Source organism: Musca autumnalis, unplaced genomic scaffold (genome assembly GCF_047663935.1).
Source record: "Musca autumnalis isolate F117 unplaced genomic scaffold, ASM4766393v1 scaffold_3, whole genome shotgun sequence".
Lineage (NCBI taxonomy): Eukaryota > Metazoa > Arthropoda > Insecta > Diptera > Muscidae > Musca > Musca autumnalis.
In genome coordinates, this window is record NW_027411866.1 from 195,689,941 (window position 1) to 195,702,914 (window position 12,974).

General features: G+C 35.1%; 1 protein-coding gene and 1 long non-coding RNA gene across 2 annotated transcripts in view; both read right to left on the reverse strand.

Annotated features, from left to right (window-relative positions):
- Positions 1-3,507: 3,507 nt before the first annotated feature.
- On the reverse strand, positions 3,508-3,993 carry LOC141396883 (uncharacterized). The gene is made up of 2 exons (XR_012411258.1): positions 3,889-3,993; positions 3,508-3,819 (listed from the first exon to the last, which is right to left on the reverse strand). It is a non-coding gene; the product is annotated as an uncharacterized lncRNA (long non-coding RNA).
- A 5,377-nt stretch (positions 3,994-9,370) lies between these two features.
- The window catches only part of LOC141398395 (uncharacterized), an 11,743-nt gene continuing 8,139 nt past the window's right edge, over positions 9,371-12,974 (reverse strand). Inside the window, exon 2 of the mRNA XM_073975680.1 lies at positions 9,371-9,850. Within this exon, the coding sequence (XP_073831781.1) occupies positions 9,371-9,850 (480 nt within the window). The remainder of the gene's footprint in view (positions 9,851-12,974) is intronic.

A 12,974-nucleotide genomic window follows, 5' to 3' on the forward strand; every position in this document is an offset into this window, starting at 1 on the left:
ACTCTTTATATAGAAGGTGCAGTCTTCGCATTGACAGACGTACTTGTGAAGTACAAGGCCGATATTACTGCCATACAGGAAATACGATGGATTGGGATCATGTTGTGATAGATGGAAGACATTCATCGAACGTGTTGGATGTACAATCGTTCCGAGGCGCAACATTGGTTCGGACCACTATCTTGTTGCAGCAAAGGTACGTACCCGTCTAAACGTTGCAAATAAAGCACGAACAGACACAACGCGGAAGTTGGACATCGATAGGCTGCAAACACAACAGATAGCCACAGCATATTCCACTCAACTAGCCCAATTCCTTAATGAGAGCATTCCTTGTCCCGACAACATAACAACACAATGGCTGAATATTGCCCACTCCATGCAAACAGCCGCAAAATCCACACTTGGATACCAGAGACCTCCACAAGGGAATTCATGGTATGACCAGGAGTGTCGTGCTGCTACCGAAGAGAAAAATGCGGCATATTGAGCTACTTTACAATCAGTAACAACGCGTAGCTCACGAGAGAGATATCGGGGGAACAGGAGAGAAGAGAAACGTCTGAAAATTCTAGCAAAGAGTGAAACCTCAAACAGATGGCTTTGGTACAGGCACATCCTCCTGTAGAGACCAGCAAGGTAATCTGGTAACAGATACAGGATATGGAAGGAACATTTCTCCAATCTGCTGGTATCCAATAGTAGCTAAGACGATGATACCACAGATCCAATCCCAGAAAATGGTATAGAATGTATACCGGCCGCCCAAGATGAGGTAAAAACACCAATCAACCGGCTGAAGAAAAATAAAGCAGCAGGAGCCGATGGCTTACCAGCCGAGCTGTTTAAAACCGGAGGCGACGCGCTGATAAGGTGTATGCATCAGCTAGTTAGCACCATCTGGCAGAAGAACGCGTAAGGAGATAAGACTGTATGCTCCAACTATAGGGGCATAAGTCTTCTCCCTATTGTCTATAAGATAGTGTCAGGAATATTGTGCGAACGACTAAAGCCCATGGTCAACGAAATAATTGGACCATACCAATGCGGCTTTAGACCTGGCAAGTCCACCATTGACCAAATATTTACCCTGCGGCAAATCCTGGAGAAGACCCAAGAGATGCAGATCGACACATATCACCTTTTTGTGGATTATAAAGCAGCATTCGACAGTCCCCTCCGATCAAAGGTATTCGATGTAATGTCTGAATTTTGTATCCCCGCAAAGCTCATCCAGCTTTGTAAGATGACTTTAACTGATACTAGGTCCTCAGTTAAAATTGGAAAGAACCTTTCCGAACAGTTCAGTACCAAAAGAGGTTTCAGACAAGGAGACAGCCTTTCGTGTGACCTATTCAAAATTTTACTGGAAAAGGTAATACGAGATGCAAATGTCAAAAGAAATGGCACAATTTACACCAATAGCCACATGTTACTTGCTTATGCTGATGACATAGACATCATGGGACGATCAGTAAAGGAAGTAACTGATACCTTTAGGAAGGTCGAAGCAGACTCTGCGAAAGTGGGTCTGGCGGTAAACGGCGAAAAGACCAAATTGATGGTGTCGACGCGCAAAGCGTCCATAGAGCTCGGGGCAACTGTGGAAGTTGTTACCTACAATTTTGAGGTAGTTAAAGACTTCGTCTACCTCGGCACTGCCATAAACACAACAAACAACATCAGTTGTGAAATAATAAGAAGAATTGTATTGGCCAACAGATGCTACTATGGTCTAAGTAAGCAATTTAAAAACAAAGCCACATCTCCTCAAACAAAAATAACACTGTACAAAACACTGATACTACTCGTGCTAATGTATGGCTCCGAAGCATGGGTAATTGCGCAAGCATATAAGGCAGTGCTTGGTGTGTTTGAGAGGAAAATTCTTTGAAAGATCTACGGGCCGATTTGCGTTGACGGTGAATATCGAAGTCGTATGAACCACGAGCTATATCAGCTATATAAAGACATGGATATAGTTAAATGTATCGAGATGCAACGATTGCGTTGGCTAGGCCATATAATAAGAAAGAGCGATGATGAACCCGATAAAAATGCGTATTAATACATGCCATATGGCGGTGTACGCAGAATCGGCAGGCCTAAGCTTCGATGGAGCATACAAGTGGACGAAGAAATGAAAAGGCACGGTATTCCAAAAAACGAAACAGAGAGGATTGGAGATATTTTCTTAGTTCGGTCTATGGAACAAATGTTCTGTAATGGGCCAGCTAAGTAAGCAAGTTATCTCTGCGTGTAAAATCGTCTTAGAAAACATTTTCAATGTGAATTTATGTTTTGATGTAGCCCCATTTGATGGTACCCCCCTATTCACTAAATTTTTACTTGTTATCCCATATTTATTAACGGATTTAGCTATAATCTTGTATTTTAGGGTCTCCGGGGGTAGAACTCCTCCTTGCAAACATTTCTCATGATAGGTCCATATTTTGATGTAGCTCACATACAAATGCCCAGCTAAATTAGTATTAATTTCAAGCAAAATCCCATATTTTAAAAGTGCAGTTATCAGTTATCAATTGTTTTAAGGATTTTATCTTCATTTTTGGAGTCCCCAATGATTATGGACACCAAAAATTATGGACATATGACCAGGTTTTGGTATAGCCTTTATCTAGCGGTACTACACGATTTCAGGCATTTTAAAGTTTTTATCTACATTTTCGGCCTAAATTGACTATAATTTTGCGGTCAAAAAATGTATTTACTAAAAAGTTAAAAATAAAATATAAATAAAAAAAAACAAGTAAAAAAGTATCAGTCGGCTTTGCGACAGAGATATACCCTCAGTCTGTATACATTGAAACATTTTTTTTCCCAAAAAACGTATGTATTTAGGGGTTTTTAAAAATTTTGGGAATTTGGACCGACCAAAAAGTTCATTAGGACTAGAGATCAAAAGTTTTGCGGAGGAGATACTAAAAGGAATGGATCTCCAGACAATACATATGGTGCCATAGGGGGTTTTTACACCCTTCGGGATGTTTGCTCAAGAAGTATGGACTTTCTCCTGAAAAAAACGTTTACCATCGTAATTGAGGCAGCGAATGCAACCCTGTAGGAAATGTCAATAGTGAATCTATACTGACTTACTACTGACATTGTCAACAGTACTACTGACAAACTGTAGACAACTAATGTAATTTCCTATAGACATTTTGTATGAACGTGTCATTCGAAAGTCAGTACTGACAATGGAACTAGTATGTCAATAGTAAGTCAGTAGTTCCTGAGGAACCATGTGTTGACATTGGAGGTAGTGAGTCAGTATAGACATTGGAGGTAGTAAGTCAGTATAGACATTGGAGGTAGTAAGTCAGTATAGACATTGGAGGTAGTGAGTCAGTATAGACAATGGAGGTAGTGAGTCAGTATAGACATTGGAGGTAGTGCGTCAATAGTACCAGATTTTCAATACAAAATTTTTTAGCTTATTTGGAACTTTTCATAGATAAAACAGTAATAAGAAGATGAAGCTACACATTTGTTTAAATACTATATTTCATTAAAGAATAAAACAAATAATATTGAAAATGGTAAAAATGTACAAATTGCGTATTACAGTATTTTTATCTTTTTAAATGGCTAAGCCAAAGATTCCACATAAGTAAAAATTAGTAAATAAAGACAATGTTTTCAGGCTGCTTAAACATTTTAACATATAAATAATAAAAAAAAACGTTTTCGTTTTATTTTCTTGGCCAAGTCGCACCAATGACTTGTCTGCTTAAAATAGTTCTTCTTCTGTTGCACTTAACGTTTTATCAGGCGATTCGCTGAATGTTGATATAACACCTAGGAATTGAAAAGAATAAACATGTATAAATAAACATAAATAAAAAATATGTCCTTAAATTTGCTTGCCTATTACAGCTGTATAACATTGGAAAAATCTCACAATCGATTTTTGCCAAATAATTATCCAACATTGTAATTCATTATTATGTTTAGTTGCATTCAGCATTTCCAGCGATTTATATTTTCTTTTGCTCATACTTGTTATTGAAATTATATGCTTTAAGTTTTAACGATATTTTATTGATTTTTTCAAAAACACTTTTTTCACCAACCACAAAAATTATTTTACGCCAAACAATTAAGAAAATTAAAAAAGGATGCTTCGTTGGGCTATCATCTGTCAATATACACAATGCTTCTTCTTATTAAGGTAAAGGTATCAATAGTTGACAACCTGGTGACAAAGTGTTGACTTTGTCGCCATATTAGTAGACAAAGTGGCGACATGTCAACACATGACCCCACACTTCCTACAGGGAAGTTGCTTCAACAAAAATCAAAGTGATTCGATAGCAGGTCTTAAAGTGAACTTATCCGAAATTTTGTGTGGGAGGTACCGGATGGAGTGGACAAATATAATCCATTTTTGAACCTGATCTATATCTAGTAGATATATTAGGATGTGAAAGTATGGACCAATTCGGCCACTCTCTTCAAGAGTTACAGTAACAACAATTTTTCCGAACATTTTTGAACTTTTGTGGGGGAGGTACCTGAAGGAGTGGACCGATATGGCTTATCTTCGATTTTAAACCATGTTTGGACATAATATTACTAAGGCCAAATCTTGTAATTTCTTGTATTTGATAGTAAATAACTGAGTGAATATTTACAACAACAAAAATGAACAAAATAAAATTTTTGTCAGCAATGTGTATGTAATCGATACAATAGAAAATATTTCGCGATTTGATAGTTTGATTTTTGGACTTTCGCGCCGCTAGATCAGTGGTTTCGACCAGTGTTCAGCGCCTGTTTGACCGGACAATCGTGGAACTGATGGCTCATCCGCCGTACAGCCTTGATTGGGGATCCAGTGACTTCATTTGATTCCAGAATATCAAGAAAAAAAGTCGTGTGCAAAGATTTTCGATGCCAGAAGTTGCTGTAAAAGCGTTCAAAAGCCATGTTTTGGAGGTGTCTCAATGGGGGTGGAAAAAGTGATTCAGCAATTGGTTTGATCCAGGGTTTCGGAGTCGGAGTCGAGCAATTTTGCTGGAGTCGGAGTCGGAGTCTGAGTCGAAAAAAATAACTCGACTCCGACTCCGGGCAATTTTTTTCTACATTATAGAAATAAAACATTAAATTCGGGACACCATAATTTTTTCAAAAAAATCATTATTTATTTTAAAACAAAAATATAAGAAAACAATTAAGCAAACGCTATATTATACTAAGTTAGAGGGCGGTTCACAGGATATCTACTATCCTTTGAAGTCAAATCTTTTCATCTCTATTTTGATTACAAAATGCAGGTTGAGAATATTTTATGGTCCAAATGATGCTTTAATTTTTTGCAAGCAAAAGTAAAGTTCTATGATATTCGAATTATAATTGGGCATTTAATGTCTTCTGTACAAGTTCTACAAATCTTATGTCAAAAGTCTTCTCACCAAGGTCTATTTTGAAGAGTTTACATAAAATTAGATAAAATCTTAATTATTAGAATTCTATAAAAATCTAGTAAGAACATCGGTGTCTAGAAATTCATCGATCGATTTTATTTGTCATATTTTGATTTTTTCAGATTTTGACTTTTTCTATCCACCATTTCCGTAAAATCTAATATTTTTACAAAGTCGATCGATGAAGGACTAGATTATAATGTTCTTGATAAGTCCACAAAAATATATGGCAATCGGTTTAGTTTCCGAGTTGGCACCGCAAAACGCTTTTATAAAACAAGTGAGCAAAGGATATAGACGGGACGACTATGTAATACCCTACACCACTACCCATGTGCATAAGATTTTCACTGGTAAACATTTATTTTAGGGAAAATTATCTGACTACCACCAAACTCAATATGTTTTATTCCTCTGGGACCCCATTAGGCAAAAAAAAATTCTCGACGATTCCATCAAAAATGCGACCTGTAGCGTGATTACCAAAAATGGAAATATTGGGTGCATTACCGACAATTGTGATATCTCCATTGTTTGACCACCTTCGTCTATTTTGCATTAATGTAAAAGTGATATTTTCTTCTTTCATTGGTTTTTCTTTTGGTATACCTTATAGAAGCGGAGATATTCGCTTTGTAATAAAACGCTGACTTTTTTTGCCCATCTCCTTCACCTCCGGGACCTCCATTAACCACCAAAATTTCGTGACGATCCGATCAAAATTGCGACCTGTAGCGTGATTTCCAAAAAATGGAAAAATGGGATGTATTACCGATTATTACGATATTTCCGTTATTTGGCCACCTACCCGTACCTACTTTCCATCATTGTAAAGATGTGATTTTTTACTTTCATAACCAGGTTTTGCATTTGGAAGGTCCCCAACCAAAGCTGAGATACTCGTCGTTACAATTAAAGGCGCCAAAATTAAAACTTGTGTTGGATTAGTGACTATTGCGATATCTCCGTTGTTTGACCATCTACGAAAATTAACTTAACATCGTTGTAAAGGTGATATTTTCTACTTTCATTGTCAGGGTATACCCCTTATAGAAGCTGAGATATTCGGTTTGGAAAAAATGTTGTCTTTTTCTACTAATAAGTTTTTTGCCCATTCTGACTCCTAAATAATATCCGACCATCACCAAAATCAGTAGGCTTCTTCCCCTCCAGGACCCCCATCAACACCCAAAATTTGGTGACGTTGCGATCAAAATTGTGACATGTAACGTGAGTACAAGGTTTAGATGGACAGACGTACGGACACACATTGCCAGATCGACTCAGCTCGTCGAGACATTCATTTTGGTATATATAAGTATGGGCCTACGACCATTATTTCGATGCGTTACAAACATTTTGGCCAAACCCAACGTATAATACCCTCCCCACATAGTGGTGTAGGGTATAAAGAGAATTTTCGTATACGGCTATTTGCCACAAAACTTCGTGGTATTTTTCAAATTAAAATTCAGAAAGCAGATTTTTAAGCCTCTCGAAGCATTCTAAAATGTTGGCTTACATTTATTTTAAACCCTTTTCATGAATTGCTTATAATTTTTACCGCGTGTAGTTTTTATGGTTTGCCCCTTCATTTTCACATATTTTAAAAGCTTAAAGATTTTCTCACGGGAAAGAGTTCCTTCCAAAATTTACTCGTGCGAGGAAAAAACGCCAAAACCTACAACAACTTTCTAAATTGTATTTTGTTGCCCTTTTTGAATGTAAGATTCAATAGAAATAATATAGATATGAATGTTACTTCATATTTATGTTCCGTAGTTGATTACTAATACCCTTTCTAGGAATACCTTAGGAAAAGCCAACAAATTAGCCTATATGGGCCAAATATAGGATAAAGTTTAACATTTGTGCAAATTTTATAAATTTTAGTGGTATAGGAATTTACCCTCGGAGTCGACTCGGAGTCGGAGTCGGAGCCGTAGTCGTGAAAAAAATCGGTCTGGAGTCGGAGTCGAGCCAAAAATACCTCGACTCCGAAACCCTGGTTTGATCGCATGAAAAAGCGTATAAATCATGTTGGAGATTACTTAAGAAAACAATACAATTCTGTGGTTTTCCTACATAACGACATAAGTCGAGTTATGTAAATTTTGAGTTATTGGCACCACGTAGTTGTACTTTCTGAGAGCTTTCCATATCACTACTCCGTATTTGAAAAAAAATGTACCGTTTCTGATATATTTTTTGGCAAAACTACGTAAGTGGGCCTTTTAACAAAATAATTGTCATAATAAACTTATTATATTGACATTTGCTGCAGTATATCGCAAACATATTCATAAAAAAGAACACAAGGTGACTTAGGTCGTTTTGTATGTAATAATAATTAAAATATTTGTTGATTCTCTTTCAAGAGAAAACCACGTAAATCTGAATGTGCTCTTTTGCATGCTCTTTTATCTTCATTTTCTGTTTTTTATGCCGTTTACTCTCAAACATAAGTCCCGTTACGTAGATTTAATGAAAACAGAGATGCAAACCTCACAGCAAGAAGGCTGGTCATTCATTTACCTGTTAAAGTATGTTAAAGTAAAAATCACATATAACACCGTAATGAATTACAATCCAGAGCAGGAAAATAATGAAGAAATTTCTATTTCACCTGAAAAACAGAAAGATTTGATGGATTTACTGCCACTTATCCCCGATGTACTCCATGATTTCTATAAAAGTTTTAAAGTATCACCAAACACTAAAAGCGTACTATATGTCGATAATTAATAACTTATAATAAAGTTCCATTTCTAAAATATGAAGAATTTTTTGGTTTTATTTTAGTTTTCCCGTCACTTAGAAATAAAATTTTTTAATTAAAATTTTTAACAAATGTGTTTTATTTGTATTAAGATTGGGTAATAATTTGTAAAAAAAATATTCACAGAAAAACAACACAATAGTACATGTGTTATCCATTTTCCTCCGCTCTTTTTCATAGAATACAACATATGTATAAATATGTCATTTTGTGAAAGAAATAAGATGCACACGCAAAGATATGTTTTTAAAAAAAATTAATAACAAGTACATTTATAAAAAAAATTAATTTTTTTTTATTCATAACGATTGTTTTTGGCATGCTCTATCCGTATGTAAGAAAAAACTAAAACAAAATTATCGGCATGTAGTAAATATTACAAAAAAATTTTGTTTTCGCTCTCCTGAAAATTTTGATTTTTAGACTTATGTCGTTATGTAGGAAAACCACAGAATTATTCATATCGATGCCAAATATTCGCGTTTTCATTGTTAGTCCGGATATGAAATATTTTGAATTGAAATTAAATAATTGCTTTTCTTACGACTCTATTGGCATAGATATTATGTTTTCGTGTGCAAGTCCGTACTTCATTGTGTGATGATTCAAAAGCTAAAAAAAAATTTGCCGATGCCCAACTAAAATGCTATTGGGTACGATAAATATCAAAAGCAGGGACGAAAATTGGTCCAGGGCCTCGTAGTTACCCAATATTTAAGGTCAAAATTCATACATTTTTCGCAATAAAATTGTTAGTAGATCTGTGTTTTAAAGTACCAAAACTGTTTTCGCCTACGAAAATGCTGTTTATTTTAAAAATTGGGGATCCGGCCACCTGTTGATGTTCATTTTTAATATTTGTATCCGTCAATATGTTTTGAAAAGTTAAAATAATAACAAACGTTAATGCTTATTATAATGCCGCAACATAAATGGTGTTGCGGTTAGTTCAGGTTTGATTTAAACCAAATCATGAGGTCATGGGCTAGTAAACTCGAATTAAACACCACAACTAATTGATTTAGACAAAATGATTTATTACAAAAAAGTTTGGGTTATACCCAAACAACAATTAACAAATTAATGGAAAACAATTACAAACGACATGTTGTATCGGTACTGCTAGTCAAATTGATTAGCGTTTTTAATGAGATCTCAAACGATAACGCTTGACAACGCGATAACGATAACCATCTTGTCCAAGACCTACACTAGGGGGCAAATAGGTTTGTTGAGGTTCAGCTGGAGGCAAGTAAGTTTGTTGGGGTTGGACGGGAGGTAAGTAGGTTTGTTGAGGTTGGGCAGGAGGCAAGTAGGTTTGTTGGGGTTGGGCGGGAGGTAAGTAGGTTTGCTGTGGTTGAGCAGGGGGCAAGTAAGTTTGTTGAGGTTCAGCAGGGGGCAGATAAGTTTGTTGAGGTTCAGCAGGAGGCAAATAGGTTTGTTGGGGTTCAGCAGGAGGCAAGTAGGTTTGTTGAGGGGGTTCATAATTGTATCCACCTTGTTGGACTGGACCACTATAGCTATAGCCAGAATCCTGCTTGGGATAATCATAAGCACCACTCAAATGGGAAACATCAGCAGCAGCAACACCCAAAAGGGCACAAACCAAAGCCAAAGTAAATTTCTTTGAGAAGAAGCAAATTAGTTTTTTATTTTCGTTAAAAAACCCAGTTTTTGAATACTCACCATTTTTGTAATGTTTTCTCGTTTGATGTTAATGGAGTAAAGACTAATGAAAGATTGTTATACTTTTGGTAAATTCAAACTGCTTTATATACATCAATTTTTCGTAGCATATTATATGGTTTTGTATATTTCTTTTTGGTTTATAATTACGGTGACATTGAAACACATAAGAGTCATTGATACGAACTTAAATGTGGTTAATGAAAATTACACAAATTATAACTATTTGATGCACTCATAAGTTTAGCAAATTTAGCGATTATAAAACAATAGGCCCCCGCAATTTGTCTACGTCTATAAAGCATTTTGGACCACGGGATATTCCTGAACATTTTCTGATAATTGAATGAAATTAGGTTCAGTAGTCTTGGAAAAATAATGTATAGAAAAGAGTGGGCGTGGTCATCAGTTTTCAAGATACAACAAATTTAAAAAAGTGGGCGTGGTCCGGTATTTTGGCTCCAAATATGTATCTATGGTATACACAACCACATTGCCTCCAAAAATGTATGCTGAAACCGATATAATCATAAGTTTATCTTAGACATATAGCGTTCAAAAGAAAGTCGTGGGGAAGGTACCCCACCTCCTCCGAAATTTAAAAATAAGCAGTCGTGCTCCAGTACTTAGGTTGTAGAAAAATCCGTAATTTTTTTAACCGCTACATGCGTTATTTTTGCAAATATATCGATTTTTTTAATATCTCATAGGGAAAGTACCTCACCCCCTCTCGAATTCAATAAAATATGTAGGCTGTTTTCGGGGGCAATCCCTGTAGATTCCCTGACAATTTCAGGAAAACCGGTTCAGTAGTTTTTCCAGAAAATATTTAAATTGAAAATTGAAAAAAGTGGGCGTGGTAAAATTTTCTTTTCACAAAAACCTAAGTTGGGTTATGACGGCATTTGATTTTTATTCATAAAGACATGGCTCTCTTTAAATATGGCACAGGGAAGTACCACGTCCCCTTCGAAATTCATGAAAATATACATTCTGTTTTCACCGGGGGCAATTCCTGTGCATTCCCTAAAAATATTAGGAAAATCGCTTCAGTTGTTTTGTCGTTTCATTCGTAATTTTTATACCCTTTATTATAAGTTGGTTTTTGCCAAAAAGTTTGTAACGCATCGAAACAATTGTCGTAGCCCCATACGTATATATTAGGGTTATGACTTTTTGACATTTTTTCTCAAAAATGATTTCCTGTAGCAGGGAGGAATGAACTTTTGCCTAATAATCACTATGCCATCGTTTATTCCATTGAAATATAAAAAAGTTCACGCACAAATCGATTTTAAAAATATAATTTTTTGAAAAAATGTATGAAATGAAAAATTTTTTTTTTTTCAAAAATAATTTTTTGTTGCACGAATAACTATACTAATAACTATAATAATGTTTATTTCATTCAAATATTGAAAAAGGTCATGCACAAACCACTTTGAAAAAATTTGAAATTTTTTGTTTTTTGTTAAAAAATTATATCTTTAAATAAAAGCGTTTACGACATTTTTACGATTCTCAGAATTCAAGAAAATTAGTGAAAAATAAATGTTATGTCAGTTTAATTATCTCATGTGACTCTAAAGTTTAATTTCAACTGTATATCTGCTTACAGTGACTTCAAAAAATTGTCCATAATTTTGATAAATTCAAATTGTAAAATCATTTTGTGCGTGAGGTTTTTTCACCGAATCACTTTATAATTATGATTTTATGTAATCTTATGGCAAAACTCATCACGCTATTATACAGGGATATGAGGTTGTAAAAAAGTCATAACCCTAGTATATATACCAAAATGAATGTCTCGACGATCTGAGTCGATCTGACTATGTGTGTCCGCTGTCCGTCCGTTTGTCCATCTAAATTTTGTAATCACGCACAAATTTTCGTTGTTGATGGGGGTCCCAGTTGAGATTTTAATTATAATGACGAATATCACACCATTGGTTGGGGACTATGAAAGAAGAATATCCCATCTGTACAATGATGCAAAGTAGGTTGGCGTAGGTGGCCAAATAACGGAGATATCGCAATAGTCGGTAAAACATTAAATTTTTCAATTTTTTTGAAAATCACGCTAAAGGTCGCAATTTTGGCCCTGTGAACGAAGAATCCTATTGATGTTGGTGATGGTCTTTAGGCCCTTTCACATAGGCCTAGCGGTTTCCAAGCAAAATCGTGAAAACCTAAAGAACCCCTAAAAATGTGAACTTAAATCGCGATTTATTTGAAAATCCCTCCGGCGATTTTTTTTTTGTTTCTTGATATTTCTCATCTATAAGCATTGTAGTTTCAGAATCTGCAAAAACTTCACAGGTGTAAGCACCTTCCATTTAAAATTAGTTAAGGCGCACCGTGAACATACAGTATCGGACAAAACATTTGCAACTGACACATATGCAGACTAAATCACTCAAAAACGTGAAAAAATTAATTTAATTTATTTTATATGGGTTTCGTATTCAACTATAAGCTATTTTTAAGAATGATTCTAGATTATATTCTCCCGTTATACGATTTCCTAGGTCTTTTCCAAACTTATCAAGTACCAAAAAAAAAAATTATATTAAATTATTCTGTTCTTATTCATTATGTAACTTCTTTATCTTTATAAATTGATGTATTCAGTCCTAAAGAAACCCTTAACTGATAAAAATCCGTATATGACACAAACATAAGTCATAATTTTGAGCCTTATTTGTGTAGTGACGGAGTGCGTTGCAATTGTTTTGCCTTGCTAAAATATGGGATATTTCTTCTAAGAACGCTATTAAGAGTGGACCACCGTTATAAAGTACAAAAACTAATTATGGGTGTTTTCTACGGAGTATGGAGAACATTTTAATGTTGAAAGACTAAACAAAAAGTTAGTTTTTACAAATCTTATAGCGCTAAAGCTTAAGCCTACTGATTTTAGTGATTTTTTCTTATTTGCTTGGATACGTTTTAATAAAAGTGATCTATATTAGTGAAGACATTCTGAGATTAAATTGGTTCCAGCTATATTACTAAAATGGGTCATATACTAGCGATGTAGAAAAAGACGCTAAGATATA